Genomic DNA, 23,475 nt, shown 5'->3' with positions numbered 1-23,475 from the left:
GATTTGAGAAAAATCCCGTGTACCTTGATTACGGAGAAAAGTGGATGATTCTTGAAGCCTTTTGTGTGGGGAGTCCAAATCTTTAATCACTTTCGAAAACCCATGGTTGAATCTTGATTTATTTGGGTTTTTAGTTTGAAACCCTAGAGAGTGTTCTTGGGTAATTTGGGTGAATAAAATCATATTTTGGTGTTTTGGAAGTTTAATCCCATGTTATAGCTGGATAAGGGGTGGAAGATATCCATTTTGCCCTTAAAAACGTGAAACAGTATCTGAAAATTTGGAGCGTGCGTCGCACGCTTATCGTATGCTGCTACTGTCTCAGTCACTAAAATGGCCATAACTTTTCGCTCGAATATCGGATTTAGCCGAAATTGGTATTGTTGGAAAGATTATTCGAAGAAATTTCATTTGATATATAATAGGCTCTCATATTCATCATATTCTAGGAGTTATGGTTAATGGAAGTTGGCCCAAGTTTAAACATCCACTAAAACTTATTCGATTGAAATGTTTTCAACTCGTATTAGAGTTAGGGAATTTTTGTGAACTCAATTCATATTCAAAGGTATTATTACACTATAGGATTGACCACCACACATATATTAACAAGGAATCATCTAGTTCAAATCTATACGCATAAGGACGACGGTCTTGATTCTATCCTGAAAGTACGGGGTGTTACATTTTTTTTATGACAAAGATATCCCTATTACACATACACATCTCTTATCAATTAATTAACATATCTTATAAATTTGATTAAAGTTTAATTTTAAAATTTTATACTTCATATTTACATCATAATTCTTTATGAAATATTTTTTTTTTCATATGTAGTGATTTAATTTATGAAATAATTTTTATATTCATTTTTGTTTGATATTTTTAAATAATATCTAAATTATTTAAGTGATATATCATTATTTAATATTTTGTAATGTATAAAAATTAAAAATTTTAGAGTACATACTTTTTAATTAAAAATGTTATAATAGATAATTAAAATAAATTTTCTCTATAAATTGATTTTAGTAGTAAAAATCTATTAATACATGTCCTTTTTGGTCATTTGTCTCAAAAAAGCACTTCTTGAAAAAGATTATCCGAACACAATCTGTTTATCAAAAGAACGTTTCAAACGAATTTACCAAACACAAATTGCTTTTTTTCACAAGAACTTTTCTGAAAAGCTATTTTATAAAAGTTCTTCTCAAATAAGTAGTTTTGTAACCACAATCTCAAAAGGGATCTTACTCTTCAACCAATCAGTCATCTTATTTAGGTACGTGTAATTTATTTTGTGTCTCTTTATAATTGTTAAGGTGTAAAATAAAGTAATAAGAAAATTCTTTATGATAAAATCATCTCATAGATGGTATAATGAAAAGTTTCAATTAGATTGTTATCTTCCACAGAGAAAACTGTAGTTGAAATCATCAAAGGGTTACAATAGAGAGTTCTTCAGCAAAGGAAGCTATGGAGGCTAAGGTCAAGGCAAAGTGGGCTTCAGTGGAAAAAAAAATAGCAGAGGCTCGATAACGAGATTTTGAGAAGCAAAGATGTGCAGTTGGTGCTTCCTAACCATCTTGTCCCTATTAGAAGTTAATTTTTCTTTTGTACATATAAACCTTTCATTTTTCTTGATTACTCTCTCAATAGTTTTTTTTTAATAATTAGTTACATGTAGGTCAATTGATTAAATGCACATGAAGCTCTGCTGTTTTGATCCCAACATGTTCATAATTTGAGTTCACATCAAAACTTTGGACTCACTGGATGACTCAATTTACGTAAACAATGTCATGCTCCTACTTAGGATTCAACAGAGATGAAACAACAGTGTACCAAAATAGAAGAAAAGGTAAATAAGACATAATAAAATCTATTCCCAACACCAATTGGTTTAAAGTCGATAAGAAAACTGATTCTATGTAAGTTTTCTAGTATCTAAATGAGCTCATCAGGACTATTGTTGAAGATAGTGAGATCAGACCTAACATTGTAGGTTGGGTTGTTGGAGTCAGACGTTTAGAGGAATAGCAAAGCCAAAATAGTAGATATAAGTTATAAATATTTCATTGCATTTTTTAGACATTTCTTCAATCATAATGTATCTATATAAGCCATTATTGATTGATTCTTCAATATTCTAGTGCAGGTGAAGGATTCTTTTTTTTTTTAAATTTTATTTCTCATTCATCGTGATACTATTTATGTCATTAATATGTTTAAAATTGTCCTTTCCTATTTCAAACTTGCTTCAGTTTATGAGAAAGTAGCCGGTGCTGATATCACTGTCATGGGTAAAAGTGCAGGGCACTGAAACTGGAGTTACTGGATATGAAGAGAATACTAAAGAAACTGATAAATGAGGGTCAATGAAGGAATATTTAGCAGAGAAGCTAAAGCCTGAAGAGTAAAACAAGGCATCTGAAGTGATTTCAGGGTCACTTTCAAGACAAAAAGACAAAATCGAGGAAACAGGGGAGGCAAAGCCGATAGGAAAGATGACCATATTTACAGGAAGTAGAAAGCCTATTGGGTCCTATTGGAGACACAAAGAAAGAAGAACATGGTGCTTCTTTGGACAATGTGTGATAGACAGTGAAAGGTGGCGAAACACCAACATCTTCAGGCATCTTAAATGGTAAGTAGATATTTTGTCCATTTTTATGACTATGGACATTGTAAATTAATTTTAGTCTTTTTTGGATTTTGTCTATAGATTCTGCTATGGAGGAAAGTGTTGTTGTTGGGGGTAGGAGTTGAATCATCAACAATATTTTTGCCAAATCTCAAGCTACCAGGAAAATGAAGTTTGAAGTTGTTATAATCATGAACCTTTGACTTCTTTTACTTTTGTATTTATGCCTAATATTCTATTCTCTTTTTTATTGTTTTGTTTATGGAATGTTGTTTCATAGTTTCTAGGAAAGTGGTATCTTGGCTATTTTGTTTTGTAAGTATTCCATTAAAGTGACTCAAGGACATGGGGCTCTGTAGCTATTGGTGCTGTGTTCATCTCTTCTATAGCAGCTTAGACATGTAAGACAACTAGAAAAACATTAAATATTCTCGACTTTCCTCACAATTACAACTTCTTTTTTGGTGACTAATTGCAACAGTACAACTTCAAAGGCATAAATGTCCATCTTGGAAGTCGCTGACCTATCACAACGTCTTTAGTTTTCATGTATCGTGGCATCACCACAAGTTCCTAAGTAACTTCAAAGGCATAAGTGTCCATCTTAGAAGTCGCTGACCATGTCATAACGTCCTTAGTTGTCATGTATAGTGGCTTCACCATAAGTTCCCAAGTCGTTCCTGATGTATTCGTTTCTTTAGCAAGACAGAAGAACATTTCACTAAGTTGAGTGACTATATGAGGAATGGACTCCTTAATACTGAGAAATTTGAGAAGGTAACTCAAGATGTTCAAGTAAAGCAATTTAGTGGCCAGACAAGCATATTGGCCATATACAACTTGTGATAGAGAAATCAGTCAAGTTCCTTCTAATTTAATTTCTTATGTGTATTCCACAGTGATAGTAGCAATCACTAGATGTTGGAAGGGTGACAGAGTCATTGCTTGTGTTGAATGTAGCAATTGGATCTGTAAATGTGCATGAATCATATTCGCGCCTACTCACTTGCATCACATTGTGGTACTTCTTGTTGTACTTGAAAACTGCACGTTCATGTACACCCCTCAATTAGTCCATAGAGATTTAAAGTCATAATATATAAGCAAGACATTTAACTTGATACCAAATTATAACTATGACCTTTAACTTTACCAGCGCACAAGTAGACCCTTTAACTATACAACAGCTGAACAAAAAAACACTCCAATCCTACCTGGCAAAATGAGTGTATACACTCAAAACCACGCGCGTCAGAGTTAGAATTGAATTATTTTTTGCTCAACTTTTGTATAGTTAAAGGGTCTACTTGTGCACTGACAAAGTTAAAGGTCATAGTTATAATGTGCCTTTTTTATTAGGTGACAATATCTGAGTGAATTACTAATCCACGTAGGAGCGATTGGATTTCACGCATGCAAGTTGCAGAATAGAAGTTTTTTTTTCTTCAGCTTTTATATAGTTAAAGAGCCTACTTGAGAACTAGCAAAATTAAAGGGCATAGTTATAATTTAGTGTTAAGTTAAAGGTCCTGTTTATGTATTATGCCAAATTTAAATTAACTTCTCCATGCATGTCATTAAAGCTAGTGTCGAATTGAGTACAAATTCTCTTTCTTTATTTGTTTCTATTGTATAGAAAATGACTAATTTTCAAAGTTAAATTATATTTGAATAATTTAATATTTTAAGATTAATAATTGTATATTCAAAACTTCGTGAAAAGTATTGTACGTTGTAATTTTTCTCACATCATATGATGAGAAAAAATTCTTAAAATATTGGACAAAGTTCAAATTGTGACGAATAAAAAGAAATGTAAGGAGTATAAGTTTCATACATTAATCTATTATTATAACATAGAAGTAAGGAAGTTAAACTTTTATTATGTTTTTGAGACCTTGGAAAACAAGCAAGAAGTGAGTTGTGATCCAAGAAGGTGCAGTATTATGGCATCTGTTTAGATTGTATTCGAGACTCAAATTAGATCATATGGTTATCACTAAGGGTTTGGTAGAGTTATAGTGTTGAAATTTATTAACTGCACTTTCATTGAAATAATATTGTGTAGATAACACCTAAAACTTATTAATGTATATATCATAAATTAGTAGTATTTGGTTTGACAAGCAAAGATGTAGAGTCAATTCCTCATATTTTCACTTAATCTAGAAAAATATATAAAGTGATTCATTTCTCCCTAATAAAGTCATTTATGTTTGTGCATATTTTTCTTTCAAGCTATCAACTGCTAATAGTAACTTAAAAGATGAGAGAAAAATAACAAAAATAGTCTCATAAGTTTGAATTTTGAATTTAAATAGTCATTATTCTAAATTTTTGGTTATATGAATACGGTACGAAAGCTTAAAATCTCAATAGAGACAAAAATGATTTGTTTTAAGTTTTGATGAAATTGTGTTCCCTGTTATTTGTTATGATGAGTGGGAGATGACAAGTATCCCATGAAATTACTAAGGTACGTGAAAACCAATCCAAACACCACGATTATCAAAAATATATAAATTTTATTTATCTATCGTATCAATTTGGCACCTCTCATTTATATCATTTAAACAATTATTGCATTTATGTTTAGCACTAATTTCTATTCAATAACTTATTTTTTTTTGTGTACTTCATGCTAATTAATTGACATGCATATACTAAATTTAGAAGAATAAATGATATTTAAATGAATATAATATTCCATATGTTATTACTTCAATTGTAATATAATGTACTTCAGTATTTTTATATGCGACTTTTTATGTTGACTTGAAGTACAACACACGTACACTAAACTAGTAATAGGGAAAAACATCAAATAATGTTAGACCGAGAAACAACTGTAGCAAACTATTAGACATGCTTGCAACCCTTCAAACTTGTTTGGTTTCATCTTCACTTGGTTTATATGAAAATGAAAAAAGGACAACCTGCAAGGACACCAACTTCATCTGTACCACTGTTGAATTTGCAAGCACACGTAGTTTGCTAATGTAGTTTCCCCATCAACATCTACGCTTCTTGTTCTTGATTACACTTTGAAACGAAAAATGAATATGTTACATGTGTTCTCTTGACATGTAGCCTAACCACTTTTTATTTCAAAGTATAACCAAAGAAGAAAAGGAAATACAAATATTAGTGGATAAACAACACTTGCAAACTAGGACATGATTGCAACCTTTGTAGACACGTAATTTTATCCCCCTTGAAAATTCAATTTATTCATTTTTTGCCTCACCTTATCATACACCCCCAACCATTCTACACTTTCCTCATAAGAAAAACAAATACAACAAATCCTAACAAATTAAATCCCTAATCGCTAAAATTCCCTTATCCTAAATAATTTTTACACCTCATCCTAACCACTATCCTACCCCACCCCCACCTACCTCACTACCCTACCTGACTCCCACCCTACTCACATTTCTTACACCTAACAGTAGAACACAAATATAGAGAGGGACTCCTCCATTTTCATACACAATTACACACACATTCTCACGGGGGAGCACAACATATATCTCACACACCACCGTCACTCTCACATTCTGTTATGAATGGGCCGAAATTAGTTATGGTAAGCAGCCCAATATCACATTAAGTTGCTATATGTGGGATACGGGTTAATAAATAACACATTCTAGGAAGAATAGTCTTATGCAAATGGTGATAATTGCTTAGGCAAAGGCTATGCTTCTCATCCACAATTCTCTCTAATCCTCTCATCCCTTTCTACTACTATTCATGTTCTTTCATATTGTAATTTCTCCATTATGTATTAATCAAGTTTATTAGTTTCGTTCACTTTGTGTATTGATTGTTGAGTTGAGAATTCAAATTCGTTTCATTGGTGCTTTCATCCAGAGGTCTTCAATGGAGGACCCAAAATTTCAGACTCCCTGTGATTCAATTAGCGTCAGAAGGGATTCATGGTCAAAGGAGATATGTGAAATTCGTTCATTATTATATGAGTTGATTGGAAACCCTACAAGGAATAAACCTACTCTGGTGGAGTTTCCACGGATCTGTGGAGATAATCCCAAGTTATGGATCTCTAAGGCTGAAAGCTACTTTGATTTTTATGAAATTGTAGAAAACCACAAGTTATCTCTGGCGTCATCCTATCTCGATAGGGCTGCTTTGTCGTGGTATCAATGGAATTTGCAGAACAAGAAATTGGTTGATTGGGAATATTTTACTGCAAAAGTGTTGGTTCGCTTTCCTAAACTACATCTCGAATCACTGGAAAATCACTTGGCTAATCAGAGAGTCATTTTGAGGCTGTTTTGTGGGGATTCGCTAAGACATATGTACTTTCTTCATGCCCTACACATGTTTATACACAATGGAGAAGTAAAAATAACCCAGCTTTTCCTCAGAAATTTGATATGCAATTTGAATGCAAAAGCAAAATAGATGCACACAATATGTTCGATGAAATATCTACCAAAGTTTTCACTGAAGAAGTGAAAGAAACATCTTTTGCCGCTATCCTTCTAGGTGATTTGGACGATATTCAATTGATTAGGGTGCTCGACAAATCTGTTCATAGTTGTTGCCATAAGCTAGTTACTGAGGTGCAACCCGATACTCCAACCAAAATGCTTGATGAAGAAGAATTATCGCTTGAACGCAACAAAGTCCAACTGTTCGATGAATGTTCCCCAAGAAATATGTCCAAGAATGTCGATGTTCATAGATTTGCAATGAATCTCTATGCATGGGATCTAGGTATAAGTTCCAAGCTTAAGGCTCTCACTGAGTACACATTGGACACTAAGCTACTAATATTGTTGGGCTCTGCTAGTACGTTTGGCTTCATTGCGAATACTAATTCTGTGACTCAAGTATGGGATCCCAAACAACAAAGATATGAGTTGGTAGTGAGGAAATCAAAAGTGGATGATACATACTCTGATGTAAATCGTGTGTTTCATGACAGTTCCCAAAGAGCTGCGTCGAGAGACCTACAACCAATTGTACCTCTACATATTATATGCCTTCCCAAATTATTCCAATTCCTGCAACAACTATTACCTCAACTCATTTTTGTTATCCAAGCTCCAAAGAGTAATGTATGGTATGCTACAATAGGAGGTGATTTCTCTTTCCGAAAGAAAATAACTGAGTAGGCTAGTGCATTGAAAATGGCAATACAGGGAAAGAAAGCTCCAAAAGCTATTTGTGTTACACGGCTTCAAGGTTGTATCAGGTCCATAGAGGAATTAATTGGGCTGGAGTTACGTAATTTCTCTATGCTTGTGGAGCTCAAAGGTTTAGTTGGTGCTCAAGGTGATAAAATAATTGTCTGCCCTCCCACTTTCTCACTTTATAAAGTTGTTGCACTACAAACTTGTCAAAATGATCATGGGAGCTTGTATGTGATTGAAAGTGAGCTTGAGTTGGTGAAAGTAGCTTCAATTGTTGTTGCTTATGTTGTTCACAAGGCAATACTTAGTGAGATTAAAAGCTTTTCTGTCTTGGCTAGTTGTGGGAAATTTAAGACTATGATGAGGCTTATGTGCTATGTAGCCTATCTTGGGGGGCCATAGACGCATTGAAGAGTGCACTGTAGCACAACAAGTTCTGAAGTCAAATCCAGTATTTAAAGTGCTTAACAATGTCGATGCAATTCAAATTAAGTTTTTAAGTCATAATGGTATATTTGTGGAGATTCAGTTTGCAAAGCTTGGAAAGACATATGGTGCAGCCATGGGACCCTCTTTCACTGAAAGATCTAGCGCTTTCATAATTATAATTCTGGAACAAAACCATCATTGTTTCTTCCTTCCCCGTGAAGTACTTATGGAGATAAACAAAATGTGTAGATTGAGGGGTCCTAAAGCATTTTCCTATATCAAATGATCTTATTGCTTAGCAGGTATCACTGATGCTCATGACTCTCCTAATATAGAGAAGGTAATGAAGATTGTTGGACTTAGCAAGGTAGAGCAGGTGATAATTTTTAAAAATTTTGGCTTCTGTTATGATGCTTAGTAATATGGACTTGGCTAAGGGCAATGAAATTGTTTCATCAATTCTTTATGTTGACAACACTTGGTTTCATATTTGCACTACCATACCAGCTCTCTACACACGCTCAAGTCTTGAAAGATTCAATATTATATTGTCCGTGTGGCTTCACTCGAACCTTGAGGGCAAGGTTCTTATTGGAGAGGGGAATATTATTATGAATGAGCCAAAATCAGTTATGGTAAAGCAGCCCAATATCACATTAAGTGGCTATGTGTGGGATACGGGTTAATAAATAGCACATTTTAGGAAGAATAGTCTTATGAAAATGGTGATAATTGCTTAGTCAAAGGCTATGCTTCTCATCCCCAATTCTCTCTAATCCTCTCATCCCCTTCTACTATTATTCATGTTCTGTCATATTGTAATTTCTCCATTCTATATTAATCAAGTTTATTAGTTTTGTTCACTTTGTGTATTGATTGTTGAGTTGAAAATTCGGGTTCGTTTTACATTCACACACCATCACATATACATACATAAATGCCTCATAAATTCAAGGACCTAATTCCACTCACGCCGTCCCTCTCATGGAAACACTCAGCAACTTACACACCCACACACAAAGAAAGAGAAAAGGGTAGAAAATAGAGAGTGTGGAATCAAGGTGAAACGTGAGAGAAAAAGAGAACAGAGAGAGAATCGAGAGAGAAACAACAAGCACTGTGGTCATTACTATTCCGGCGGCTGGTTCACCAAAAAATGCGCAAAATCAGAAACTCAAACACCCAAAGAGATCGGAAAATAGGAAATCAGTGAAAAAGGGAAAATAGATCGGTTACTTAGGCTGTTTCCTGGTAAATTTCACCGAGAAATGGAAATCTACCAATTCTTCGATCAAATACGTCCCACACTGATCCTCCTTGTCATAGCATGAGCTCACCGAAGCTCCGACGAAATGAAATAGAAACCCATCTCTAATCCATTCCAACTCTGTCAGAAAACACCAAAAACAACAACAATAACTAGTTCAGTTTCGCAACATCGGAAAGTATTTGAGTTTAGGGAAAACGGATTTTGAGGTTAAAAGTTTTGATTTGGGTTTGTTCGAGTTACGGGCTTATTTGTTTTAAGGTTCGATTGGTTCTTAGCCTGTGTTTCATCTTGTTTAATCGAACAACCCTTTGATTTTGAAAGGTCCAATTTCTAACTTTGTTCTTCTTAATTTTTATGTGATTACGGTTATGATTTGATATCATTATTTTATTTGTTGGGTGAATTGTGTTTGATGTTTGCTTGTGGTGAATAGTTGATCTTGGTGGTAAAATTTGGTGATCATGTGGATTCAGATAACTAATTTCACATAGGGAGTTTTGTGTTAAAATGAATTTGGGGGCGGGAATTGAAAAGTGGTAAAAGGTGAATATTGGTTTGTTTCGGTTCATTTTTGATTGTTTAATTTGGAATAGTTATCGATTCTGGCTAATATTGATAATATCATGTTTAGGCCGACAATTGATAGGCAAATGTAGGTTGGGTAGGCAAAGTTTAGGACTCGTGGTTTGTTGAATGTTTGAGATGTGTGTTGAATGGATTTGTTTTATCGCATTTGACTTAAGTGAATTCATTTGACCGGGGAATACCCCGAGGTATTTGTATTATTTTTTATTCGGGTAATGCCCCAATAAAGTTGTACTTAAAGATGGTGCGTGATCAAGACTTGAAACGTCGGGTGGAGTTTAGTACAGGATTAGTTTAGAATAGGATTTACATTTCCTCATTTTTCTATTTTGAGACTGTATAATTCGGACCGAACATTATTTTGATTTTGAATTTTGTTTGATTTGTATGTTTGCTTAGTTTGTGTGTTTTGTTTGGTTTATGCATTCTATAGTGTCAAATTAGCCGATATACTCCACCAAACGACCATTGTCGAACCACGGGATCAAAGGGTTCCTAACACCTTCCCTCGGTCAACAGAATTCCTTAATCGAAATCTCTGTTTACAAACCAATTTAAAGAGTTAAATCATTTTGAAAAAGGATATTTAAGGGTGACTTGGCATACCCAGTTTATGTCAAGTGGCGACTCTAAGTTTTAAATAAATAAACAATCATTTTCAAAATAAATTTTTAGTTTTTGTCATTTAATAGTAAAATCCTTTAAAACTTAAAAATAATATCATTTTGGTAAAAAAAGGTGTGACAAATCTGGCGACTCTGCTGGGGATTTTTCATAATTCGAGCTTAATTTTGAGTTGTATTGACTTAGTTTGGCCATATAGGTGTATAAACATTTTGTTTGTGTTATTATTTGTGTTATTGTATCATCATTGTCGAGTGCCTATGGGCTACGTGTTTACATTTTTCTCCTATCTGTTACTTCTTTATATTTGGCATCATGTGCATTTTGTTGAGTCATTCTTTCCGCAACAAGTTCCAGAGTACACGTCGTGTACAGGAACTCTATTTGAGTCACTCTTATTTTAGGAGGGGGAGCCGCTGGATGTATGGAGTAGGTGGAAAGCAATCACAGCCACTATCGACCATATGCGCTCCCGAACAGCCTTGGTAGTGGACCCCAGCCTAGGTTAGCCTTTAGGTCATGCTTATCTGCATATTATTGAGACCTAACGAGACCCATTTGATCCTTTATAGGAAACTCACCTTAAAAGCATCCCTACGTGCTAAATGTTGCATTTTTTAGGGTGACGAGATCATTTAACAGATTGATTTGGGGAAAACATGTGTTAGAATTAAAGGAGCGTGTGTTTAGCCAAGCAAAAAGAAAAGAAAGGTGGATCAAAAAAGAGTTTCGTAATTTTTAGAGTTCTTTATGACTTTTGTTTTTTAAAATCCAAAAATTCAAAAAGAATTTTTACCTTTTGCACTCATTTTCTCAAAATACAAAAGCATCAAAAAGATTTTTTCTTTGTTTCTTTTAGCAAGCATTCACAATTTGAAAACTTAAATTTTTTTTTAATAGGAGCTTTCTATAAAAGAAAAATTCAAAAAAAAGATAGTAGAAGTTTTGTACATTTCATATAACAAAAATACCAAGAAGATTTTTTTTTTTTTTTATCATAGTTGTTGGTGTCAGTTTTATGTGAAGTGTCTAATTAAAAACACAATTTTTTTATTGACTTGTTCATCGTCTATCTTTGGTCGTATCTCTCAAGTCAAGGTTTAGTTTGTTATAATCTTTAATTGTCCAATCTAAACAAATTACGCACACCTGATTCTCCTCTCTCGGGAGTGAGATACGTAGGCAGCCCTTCTAGGGTTCGGTGATCTTATTTTAAAAATCTAAGAAGATTTTCTTTACTCTTCATTTAGAGTAGGTGTCATATACCTTTTAAAAGAAGAATACAAAAAGATTTCCTTTATAGTTTCAAGTTTTATTTTCATATGAAATTCAAAATTGAAAACCAGAAAGATTTTTCTTTGGTAATCATAAGTTTCATTTTGTAAAGGAAGCTGAAAAATTCAAAAAGACTTTCGGCAATTCTTTTGACAATTTGTTATTTTCTTTTCTTCTTAAAGTTTTAGGAAAAAGAAAAATAAAGAGAGTTGATCGGTCGTTTTGTGGCCAAACTGCACGAACTACGCACACCTGATTCTCCTATCTCGAGGGTGAGATACGTAGGCGCCCTTCTTGGGTTCAGTGATCTTTTTAAAAATGAGACATTTCAATGAGACATTCTGTCTCGACCTGACGGACACCTTGACGGTCCATCAAAAATTTTGGAGCCATTCTGCTTCTTCACCGGCTTTATCCAATGCGATAAATTTAGATTCCATTGTATAGCAAGAAATACAAGTCTGTTTGGATGATTTCCTAGATACTTCTCCTTCACCGATACTAAATACATATCCACTTGTGAATTTTACTTCTTTAATTCAGTGATCCAATTTGCATCACTATATCCTTCAATTATCGCAGGATATTTATTATAATGCAAGGCATAATTTTGAGTGTACTTAAGATACCCCAAAACTATTTTCATTGCCATCCAGTGAGTTTTGTTGGGATTACTCGTGTACCGACTCAATTTACTGATAGCGCATGCTATGTCTGGTTGTGTACAGTTCATTATATACATTAAACATACCAATACTCTTGCGTACTCCAATTGCGAGTCACTATCACCTTCATTCTTTTGAAGTGCAAAGCTCGCATCCGATGGAGTCTTGGCAATACCGAATTCCATATACTTGAACTTGTCAAGTACCTTTTCAATATAATGAGACTGTGACAATTCTAACCCGTGTAGAGTTTGATGGATTCGTATACCTAAGATCATATCTGCAACTTCAAGGTTCTTTCATATCAAACTTGCTCTCGAGCATTCATTTGGTTGCATTTATGTTAGAAATGTCTCTATTGATGATCAACATATCATCAACATATAAACAAATAATGACTTGGTGATTTGGAGTGTCTTTAATATTAACACATTTATCACATTCATTTATCTTGAACCCATTTGCCAACATGGTTTGGTCAAACTTCGCATGCCATTGTTTAGGTGCTTGCTTTAGTCCATACAATGACTTAATATGCCTACACACCTTATTCTCCTTCCCTGGAATAACAAAACCCTCAGGTTGTTCCATGTAAATTTCTTCCTTTAATTCCCCATTTAGGAAAGCAGTTTTCACATCCATTTGATGGATTCCAAGACCATATACCACAGCCAAGGCAATTAATATTCGAATCGATGTTATCCTTGTTACTGGTGAGTAGGTATTGAAGTAATGAAGACCTTCTTTTTGTTTGAACCTTTTTACTACAAGTCTTGCCTTGTATTTGTCAATAGTACCATCCGCTTTCATCTTCCGTTTGAAGTTCCATTTAGAACCTAAAGGCTTATTTCCAGGAGGAAGATCAACCAATTCCCATATATGGTTGCTTAAGATTGAATCAATCTCACTATTGAATGCCTCTTTCCAAAAGGATGAATCCGAAGGTGTCATCGCTTCCTTAAATATTTGAGGCTCATTTTCTAAGAAAAATGTTACAAAATCCAATCCAAATGAAGTAGACGTTCTTTGACATGTACTACGTCTTGGATTTTCTTCATTATGTATATTCTCACTTGGTTCATCTTGAGGTCGTTTAAATCCTCCACTAGACTGTTCATGTCTAATTTTATACGGATAAATGTTTTCAAAGAATTTAGCATTGTCTGATTCAATTCCCATATTTTTATTAATATCCAGATGTTCGGATTTATGAACCCAAAATCGACATGCTTTACTGCTTTTAGCATATCCTATAAACAACAGCCCACCATCTTAGGTCCTATCTTAACCCTTTTGGGCATAGGAACTTGGACCTTTGCTAGACCCCCCCCCCCACACTTTGAAATATTTCAAGTTGGGGTTCCTTCCTTTCCATTTTTCATAAGGAATTGATTGTGTCTTACTATGGAGAACTCTGTTGAGTATACAATTGGCTGTAAGGATATCCTCCCCTTATAAGTTTTGCGGTAAACCAGAACTTATAAGCAAGACATTCATCATTTCCTTCAAAGTTTGGTTTTTCCTTTCCACGATTCCATTAGATTGAGGTGAATACGGGGCCTTAGTTTGATGGATGATTCCATTCTCTACACATATTTTGGAGAATGGAGATTCATATTCTCCGCCCCTATCACTTTTTATCATTTTTATCTTTTTATCTAACTGATTTTCAACTTCAGTTTTATATTGTCTAAATACATCTATTGCTTCATCCTTACTATTTATCAAATAGACATAACAATATCTAGTGCAATCATCAACAAAAGTTATGAAATACTTTTTCCCACCATGTAATGGTGTTGACTTCATATCACAAATATCAGTGTGCACTAAGTGTAAAGGATTGGAATTCCTTTCAACGGACTTATAAGGATGCTTTGCATACTTTGATTCTACACACGTTTGACACTTTGATTTATTGCACTCAAAGTTTGGCAAAACTTCTAAGTTAATCAGTTTTCGTAATGTTTTGTAATTAACATGGCCTAAACGTTCATGCCATAAATCATAAGACTCAAGCAAATAAGAAGAATTTGAACTTTTATTTATTTCAACAGTCATTACATTCATCTTATAAAGGCCTTCTGTCAGATAGTCTTTTCCTACATACATTTTTCCTTTGCTAATTACAATTTTTCCAGAAATGGTTACACATTTGAATCCGTTCTTGTCTAGAAGTGAAACAGAAATTAAATTCCTACGTAACTCCAGAACATAAAAGACATTGTTAAGTGTCAAGACCTTTCCTGAAGTCATTTTCAAGCATATTTTTCCTGTTCCTTCTACCTTAGCAGTAGCGGAGTTATCAATGTAGATCATTTCTTCTACTTGAGCCAGAGTGAATAACGAAAATAACTCTTTGTTGTCACATACATGGTGGGTGGCACCAGAATCCATCCACCATTCATGAGGATTCCCCACCAAGTTGCATTCTGAGAACATAGCACACAGATCATTGCATTCTTTGTTGGATTCAATCATATTTGCTTGATCTTTCTTCTTGCCTTTCTTCAGGGCATGACAATCCGTGGACTTGTTGCCAATCTTTCCACAATTGAACCATTTTCCCTTGAATTTCTTCTTGGGTTGATTGTTTCCTTGTTCAGCTTTCTTTCTTTTCTTAGAATTGTTTTGGTCATCTTCTACAATATGTGCTTCATTAATTGTAGAATTCCCATTTTACCTTCTCTCGGTAGCTTTATTGTCCTCTTCAATACGCAGTCGGACAATAAGATCTTCGGCAGTAATCTCCTTGCGTTTATGCTTCAAGTAGTTTTTGAAGTCTTTCCACAAATATGGTAGCTTCTCAACTATTGCTGCTACTTGAAATGCATCACAATAAAACCAACAAAACAGTTTATGTGAGTATTAAGAACTTTTTAAATTTGTTCAACTAAGGTATTTTCCAAAGATATACCTTCTGCTAGGAGATCATGTATGATGACTTGCAACTCCTGCACTTGAGAGACAACTGATTTGCTATCTATCATTTTAAAGTCCAGGAATGTGCAACAAGGAATTTCTTAATTCCCACATCCTTTGTTTTATATTTTCATTCAAGTTTCCCCCACAATTTCTTCGATGTCTTAGTTCTACTGTAGATATTGTAGAGGTCGTCTTGGAGACCACTCAGAATATAATTCCTGCAAAGGAAGTCTGAATGTTTCCAAGCTTCTACAATTACGAAACGCTTTTTGTCCAAGTTTTCCTCGGGCACCTCAGGAGCGTATTCGGTAGTAAACCATTATAGACACAAAGTGGTGAGGTAAAAGAACATCTTTTGCTGTTATCGTTTAAAGTCAATGCCCGCAAATTTTTTGGGCTTCTCCGCCAGTGCCATTGTAGGCGGAGCATTTGTGGGACTTGATGTGGCAATATTAGTTTCCCCCACAGACGTTGCCGCATCTTGCATTTGACTATCGCTTGACATTTTTCCTGTCACCACAAGACAGAAAATACCTAGTATTTTCAGAATACTACTATAATATCTCGATCGTTTCTTAAGCCTAAATCTGTCTATTGAGTGGATATGTATGACTTCCAAAGTAATTGATGTTTAAACCATATTGTATTTCTATAATTTATACTTTTTTTCATGTATGTCATTGAATAAGATTTCCATCGATACCAATTTCATTAAAATCCGACTTTGGACGAGGGAGTTATAACCGTTTTACTCAGCGATATCGGATCGCCCAGGTCTGACGGTCGACCTGGCGGACCGTCAGGTCCTTGGTGGACTGTTAAGTGTCCCTTTAAGCCAAGGCAGTGACCCATATTCCTGATCACCATGTGATGGCCAAGATGGTGGACCATCAAAAAGTTGATGGACCGTCAAGGGGTCCGTCAAGTACTGACTCTCATACTCTTTTGTATTCTATATTTCATCATGATATAGGTTCAGGTGCTCAGTCTCAACAGTGACAGTGATCTTTGAGTACCTTCATCTACATTTTTGTAGTTGGTGAGTCCTCATAGTTCGAGGACCTGTGTCTCCGATTTTGTCTTGTTAATAGATGGTTGTTTACTTTCAGTTCAGTATGAGTCAGTTGGGGATCTGTCCCAATGGCTCCTCGGTCCTATGTAGTAGAGGCTTTGTCAAACTAGTGTACCAGCGTGTACAGAGATTTCAGTATTTTGTTTGTACAGGGCAGTATTACCTCGTGTTTCAGTATGTTCATCACATAGTTATTCCTCTTTATCTTATCATGATTTGCGCTATAATGAGTTCTCAAAGTGATGACAGGCTTAGAAGGTTATCTTGAGGCCACATGTGGCCTTGAGCATCATGTGACGTCTCGGGATAGGTTCTTGGGGCGTTACAATCTTGGTATAAAATCCTAAGGTTCTAGGAATCCTAGGAAGTCTGACAAGCCGCGTTATGTAGAGTCTTGATCATCGGTGTGTAGCGCGCTACATCTATGAGCAAGAGGCTATGGGACGTATTAGGAAAAGTTTTTTCTTTCTTTCAAGAGTCTATCGTGCCTATAGCTGTTTCTTTCTGCTGTTAATTCGTGCTCTCTTATGACAGAAAATGCCTCCTCATAGAGCGCGCAGAAACAACGAACGACCTCAACCCATTGATCCTTTAGGTGATACTATTTGCTATGCTGAATTTCGAGCAGCTTTTCGTGCGCTAGCCCAGGCGGTCACCACCAACGCCCAAGCTAACACCTAGGTTACTGTTCCACCTCCACAAGAAAATAATTCTACTGCAGCCCAGGTTCGTGAATTTATGCGAATGAATCCACCTGAGTTCTTTGGGTCAAAAGTAGGTGAAGACCCACAAATGTATTTAGATAAAGTGAGAAAGATCACTTAGATTATGCACGTGATGGAGGAGGAGAGTGTTGAATTGGCTCCCTATCGAATAAAAGATGTTGCTTATGATTGGGTGGAGATGTGGAGGAAGAGTAGAGGGGAGAATGATACTCCTGTGACTTGGCAATTATTCCAAGATTCCTTCTTAGACAGATTTTTTCCCCCAGAGTTGAGGGAAGCAAAATTAGAAGAATTTATGAACTTGAGACAGGGCCCCTTGACAGTTAAGGAGTATTGCCATAAGTTTAACCAATTATCTAAGTATGCTCCCAGTATGATGGCTGATTCTAGAACTAGTATGAGTAAGTTATTGGCCGGTGTATCTGGTTATGTTGTGAAAGAGGGTAGATCTGCTATGCTTAATAGGGACATGGACCTTTCAAGACTAATGATTCATGCTCAGCAGATTAAAGAGGACAAAGTGAAGAAGAGAGAGAGAGAGGGAATAAGAGAATTAGATCAGAGAAATAGGGTTATAGTCAGACTAGATTTTCTAGAGGGATCCTCCCTCAGTTCCAGAGCCGTTTTCTTGTGCTAGTGCCTTCAACAGCCAGTACTCCTACATTCAGAATTAGGACGGAGAAGGGTAGTAGGCCTACTATGTCCAGGTCCCAGGATAGTGTGAGTAGCAAACCTTGTCCTCCCCCATGTCCGAAGTGCAGTAGAGACCATCCCGATGAGTGCTTAGTCGGTCAAAGGGGTTGTTTTGGTTGCGGTAAGTTGGGCCACAAGTTTAGGAATTTCCCTTATGCTAAACAGGAGAGTCGCGATGTTCGTCCCCAGAGTCAGGCTATTAGTTCTCTAGCCTTTGTAGTTCATCCTACTCCTCCTTAAGGCGCCTCATCTAGTACTGTAGGTGGTCAGCGCCAGAATCACTTTTATGCTATACCACCCTGCCACGAGCAGGAGGATTCACTAGATGTTGTTACTGGTATGTTTCGTGTATTTCATTTTCATGTGTATGTGTTGATGGACCCTAGGTCAAGTCTTTCTTATGTGACTCCATTAGTGGCTGTGAATTTTGAAATTAGTGTTGAAAAGATTTTCGAGCCTTTTCTAGTTTCTACACCAGTGGGTGAATCTTTTGTTGCTAAGCAAGTATATAAGAAGTGTTCTATTACTGTTATTAACAGGGTCATATTTGCAGATTTGATTGAGCTAGACATGGTTGATTTTACTTTTATTCTGGGTATGGATTGGCTTCACTTTTGTTATCATCTATAGACTGTCGTACCCAGGTAGTCAAGTTTCAGCTTCCCAATGAGCCAGTCTTTGAGTGGTCTGAAAATTCTGTATCTCCTAAAAGTCATTTCATATCCTATCTTAAAGCTAGGAAATTGATATCCAAGGGTTGTATCTATCATTTAGTCCAAGTTAAGGACACTAAGTCTGAGACTCTAACTATTCACTCTCTTAGTGTTGTCAATGAGTTTTCTAATGTTTTCCTGGAAGATCTCCCCGGGGTACCTCCTGATAGAGAGATAGAATTTGGAATTAATCTTTTCCCTAATACACCTATTTCTATTCCTCCGTATCGTATGCCCCCACAGAACTTAAGGAGTTGAAAAAGTAACTCAAATATCTTCTTGATAAGGGTTTTATAAGGCCCAGTGTGTCTCCCTGGGGCGCACCCGTTCTATTCACGGACTTTCCTTAAGGAAATAATTCCCCTTACTGTACTCGAGGTTGCGGAATTTTCCTCCCAGGATAAAATGGCCAAACAGACCAACTGTAGTGGTACCTCAAACAATTAGAATATCGTCTAACTCACTTAACGGATTGACTGATCACACAAAGTATTTGTAAAGACAAGAAGAGAGTTTATTGTAGAAAAATTCATATCAAAACCTGTGAATAAAAGCAGGTTTATATAGCCTGTGACATGCCTCTTCGAAAAGGTGACGTTGGTTCACTTAAATGGTGTGATGTTTCTGGAAATTCATGTTTGTTTACCCAAAGAACGTGTCCTTCTCCAAACAGACATACCAGTTCACGAAACAGAACATCAGTTCATTGAACAGACATATAATTTCATAGAAAAATTGCATTGAAGCAGTGTATCATTTCAAAAAGTACTGTTTCGAAATCTGTATGCATGTATAAACGGAGGATTACTGATGCATTTTCCTTTTGGCATTTGGATTAAATTTACGTGAAATAAACTTTGTCGAAAAAGATAGATCTCATCGATCGATCCAAATTCTTGCCTCACTTAGCATGTGGTGTAAGTGCTTTCTATTAAAAATGCTCCATAGTTTCCTTCTCCCACCAATGTGGGAGAATTAGTGAACTTTCCAGTTTTGGGAGTACACCTTCTAAATTGGTGTCTCCTTTCTTCCACAATTTTTCTTTCCATTTTCCATTCACACCTTTTTGATACATATTGAACCCAACATGTTCCTCTTTGATGTTGTTTATAATTTATGTTGCTCGGACTCTTCAATAATGTCTACGGGTGCGTGTTGGATTCGTCAAAACTAGTGAATTTTAAGGAATCCGACATGGGTGCGGCATTGAAATTGAAGAGTTCGCGCAACTTAGTTTATAATAAAATCGACCCAATTCTGGGTCAATTTAATTTATTTTATTAAAAGAAGCAGTAAATAGCAAGAACCTGGATACGCTCCTCTTCAACCAGAGGACCAGTAACTTGATCTGTAATAACAACATCAGATGCACCAACACAGGATACAATCATCGAATATGTTGCTCGGACCTAATTTGAGGAAACATTAATTATATCTGAAGATAGTGAAGTGCGGCAACATGGACACTTGACCATCTTTAGATATAATAAATCTTCCCTCAAATTAGGTCCAACCAACATAGTCCATGACTATATCTTGTGTTGGTTCATTTTGTTTTTTTGGTACAAGTCAAGTTATTGGCCGTCTGGTTGCAGCAGACCCTATCTAGGTTCCTACTAGTTACTTCTTGTTTTAAAAAAAATAAATTAAATAAATCTTCCCTCAAAGATTTTTTATTTCACATGATCCCTGCCGGATGACGTGTATAATCATAAGATAAGTATCTTAAGAGCTCAAGATAGGTAAATTATTTATCCCATGTTTACAGAGTAAGATCGGTTAACCAATGATGACACTCGATAAGCAAAATAGAAACATAAGAGTACCTTCAAAAAAAATTTAGAGAGGTATGGAAGGACGCTCAAATTTTCAGATAGTTTGCTTTTAGAAACTTCATAAACACAGACAAGATCAAATATTTACTGTCCTTATAAAAGAAAATTCTACACTTAATGTTAACCTTCAATTTTACGCGATACATTTTGCACAAGTTGTGGACTTTAATATGTAGATATGACTCGAATATTACATTCATCCTCGTTGAAGAATATTAGTTTCACTAAAAAGATTACCTATTGAGAAAGAAACTTTAGTTTCATATGGAATTACTACCAGTATGAAAAGTCATTATCAACATCGTCAATCATTGGGGCTCAGGACAACAAAAGTTCATCCGAAGAGATGGAGAGCGTACAAAGAACTCAATACCAAAAGAGAGTTTCAGAAAATTACAGGGGTGTTTTACTCACAGAACGAGATCTTACTTGAAATTTGGGATCTCATACAGCAGGGAAGAGAAGATCGGGAAGCACCATTTCCACAGTTGGATTCTCCCATTGTTCGAGTTTTGAAAAAGGAAAGAAAGTTATTAAAGGTGATATAACACAGGAAGTCACAAGAAAGGGGATACCTATCGATCAACACAGGCACATCGGGGCGGAGCTACTACTCAACTCAGAAGAACAGAGATATGAAGAGTGCAAAAGCCGGTGATCGAAACAAATTTTCCCATGTTGCTCCAATACTAGTAGAAATGTTTTCAGAATGTCCTTATAATGTTATGTAACTCCCTTATTTATAGTAGTTGGGAGTAGGCCAGATTGCTTGTGATTGGCCGAAACAGGTCATTTGACAGTTTTTGATCGGTTCATGAATTTGACTGAGATTTCCACATCATTTGGACATGTGGCGTCATCTTGTTGGTATTGAATTTGACGGAGACGCCAAATCACCCTAACATGGGGCATGGGTTTGGGCTTCAAGCAGTAATGGACCTTGGCCTTGAATTTAATAAAATCGACTTAATTATTGACAAAGCCAAAATTAATTATTTAACCTAAATGAACATGAATTAGATCCAAATTTTATATAAATTTAATCCAATAAAATTTATATGTCTGCAGACCACCAATGGTATAGAAGTGAAGAGTCTCTTTCTTAATCTAGGAGATGAGACACATACAAGGATTAAGGCTATCTGGAACCTTCTACATATTTGCTGTCAAATGTTATCTGCTATTTACTAGGGTCGCTCACTATTGGGCCGGCCAGACCTTGTTCCTTGTTTCTGTTTATAATAAAATAGGCCCAAGCCTGGGTCAATTTAATTTATTTTTTAAAAACAAGAAGTAACTAGTAAGAACCTAGATAGGCTCTGCTGTGACCAAACTACCAATAACATGATGTGCAATAAAAAGACCAAATGAACCAACAAAGGATATAGTCACCAACTATGTTGCTTGGACTTAATTTGAGGGAAGATTTATTATATCTTAAGATGGTCAAGTGTCCGTCTTGCTACACTTGACCTTCTTTAGATATAATTAATCTTCCCTCAAAGATTTTTTTTATTTCATATGAACCCTGCAGGATGACATGTATAATCATAAGATAAGTATCTAAAGAGTTCAAGATATGTAAATTCCTGTGTCCCATATTTACAGAGTAAGATCGGTTAATCAATGATGAAACCCAATAACCAGAATAACGAAATAAGAGTTCCTTCAACGAAAAATTCAGAGAGGTATCGAAGGACACTCAAAATTTTCACATTGTTTTCTTTTAGAAACTTCATAAACACAGTCAAGCTCAAATATATACTGTCCTTATAAAAGAAAATCCTGCACTTATTGTTAACCTTCAATTTTAAGTGCTACAGTTTGCACCAAGTTGTGGATTTTAATATGTAGATTTGACTTGAATAATATATCCATCCTAGTAGAAGAAATATTAGTATAACTAAAAATATTTCCTTTTGAGAAAGAAAGACTAGTTTCATATGGAAACATCACATTCAAAATATTTTTAATATAACTAAAAAGGGATAATTTCATACGGAAAGATAACATCATATTTAAAATGAGTTGGTAAATGAAGTTCAAGCAACAGAACACGTGAGAGTTGAGCAAAATAGTACCATTTATGAGTATGTAAAAGATTTTGAGATGAATGACTTCTGTAGTCGAGCGTTCTAGCATGAATTTGTACTAATTCTCAAAAATAGTCATGATTCTCTGCAACCTCAACTCCACCACATTTTCCAAACCTTCATAGTGTGACTTAAAAAATTGATACCCCTATAATTATTGCAATTTTAAATGTCACCCTTAGCGTTCTAGCTTAAATTTGTACTGAGAAAATAGTCATGCTTCTCTGCAACCTCAACTCTACCACATTTCCCAAATCTTCATAGTGTGACTTACAAAGTTGATACCCCTATAATTATTGCAATTTTGAATGTCAGTGTTATTTTGGTACAATGGACTCATTGTATTTCATCTCCAAGCTTTGGATATCTTCGTCGTCTAAGAATAATATTAAACAACTACGCTAACCTCTCCATATCAGCTCTGTCTGTGCTCTTCCAAAACTCCACCAGAATTTCATCTAGCCCAATCGCTCTACCTCTACGCATCCTACGAATAGCAACCTTAACCTCCTCAACCCTTATACCCCTACAATAATCATAGTTGCAGCACCTCTCTGGTTGCAGCAAATACCCAGCACAATGCTCCCATCTGCCTCTTAGTTAAGGAGGTTATGGAAGTAAGATTTTCATCTCCTCCTAATAGGTATCTCCTCTACCAATACTTTGTTGTCTTCATCATTGATGCACTTCACTTGGTTAAGGTCCCGATTCCTCGTCTCCCTAACCTTGGCTAGTATGTAAAAGTTCTTATCCCATCTTTAT

General features: G+C 35.5%; 1 protein-coding gene across 1 annotated transcript; it reads right to left on the bottom strand.

The window, feature by feature from the left end:
* Nucleotides 1-14,059: 14,059 nt before the first annotated feature.
* On the bottom strand, nucleotides 14,060-21,100 carry LOC124889572. The gene is made up of 5 exons (XM_047401525.1): nucleotides 21,071-21,100; nucleotides 20,093-20,194; nucleotides 14,809-15,141; nucleotides 14,235-14,370; nucleotides 14,060-14,196 (listed from the first exon to the last, which is right to left on the bottom strand). The coding sequence occupies exons 1-5, from the start codon at nucleotides 21,098-21,100 to the stop codon at nucleotides 14,060-14,062; spliced, it is 738 nt and encodes a 245-aa protein (XP_047257481.1).
* Between the last annotated feature and the right edge of the window lie 2,375 nt (nucleotides 21,101-23,475).

Source organism: Capsicum annuum, chromosome 12, assembly GCF_002878395.1.
Source record: "Capsicum annuum cultivar UCD-10X-F1 chromosome 12, UCD10Xv1.1, whole genome shotgun sequence".
NCBI classification, from domain to species: Eukaryota; Viridiplantae; Streptophyta; class Magnoliopsida; order Solanales; family Solanaceae; genus Capsicum; species Capsicum annuum.
This window is presented reverse-complemented; position numbering and strand designations above follow the sequence as displayed.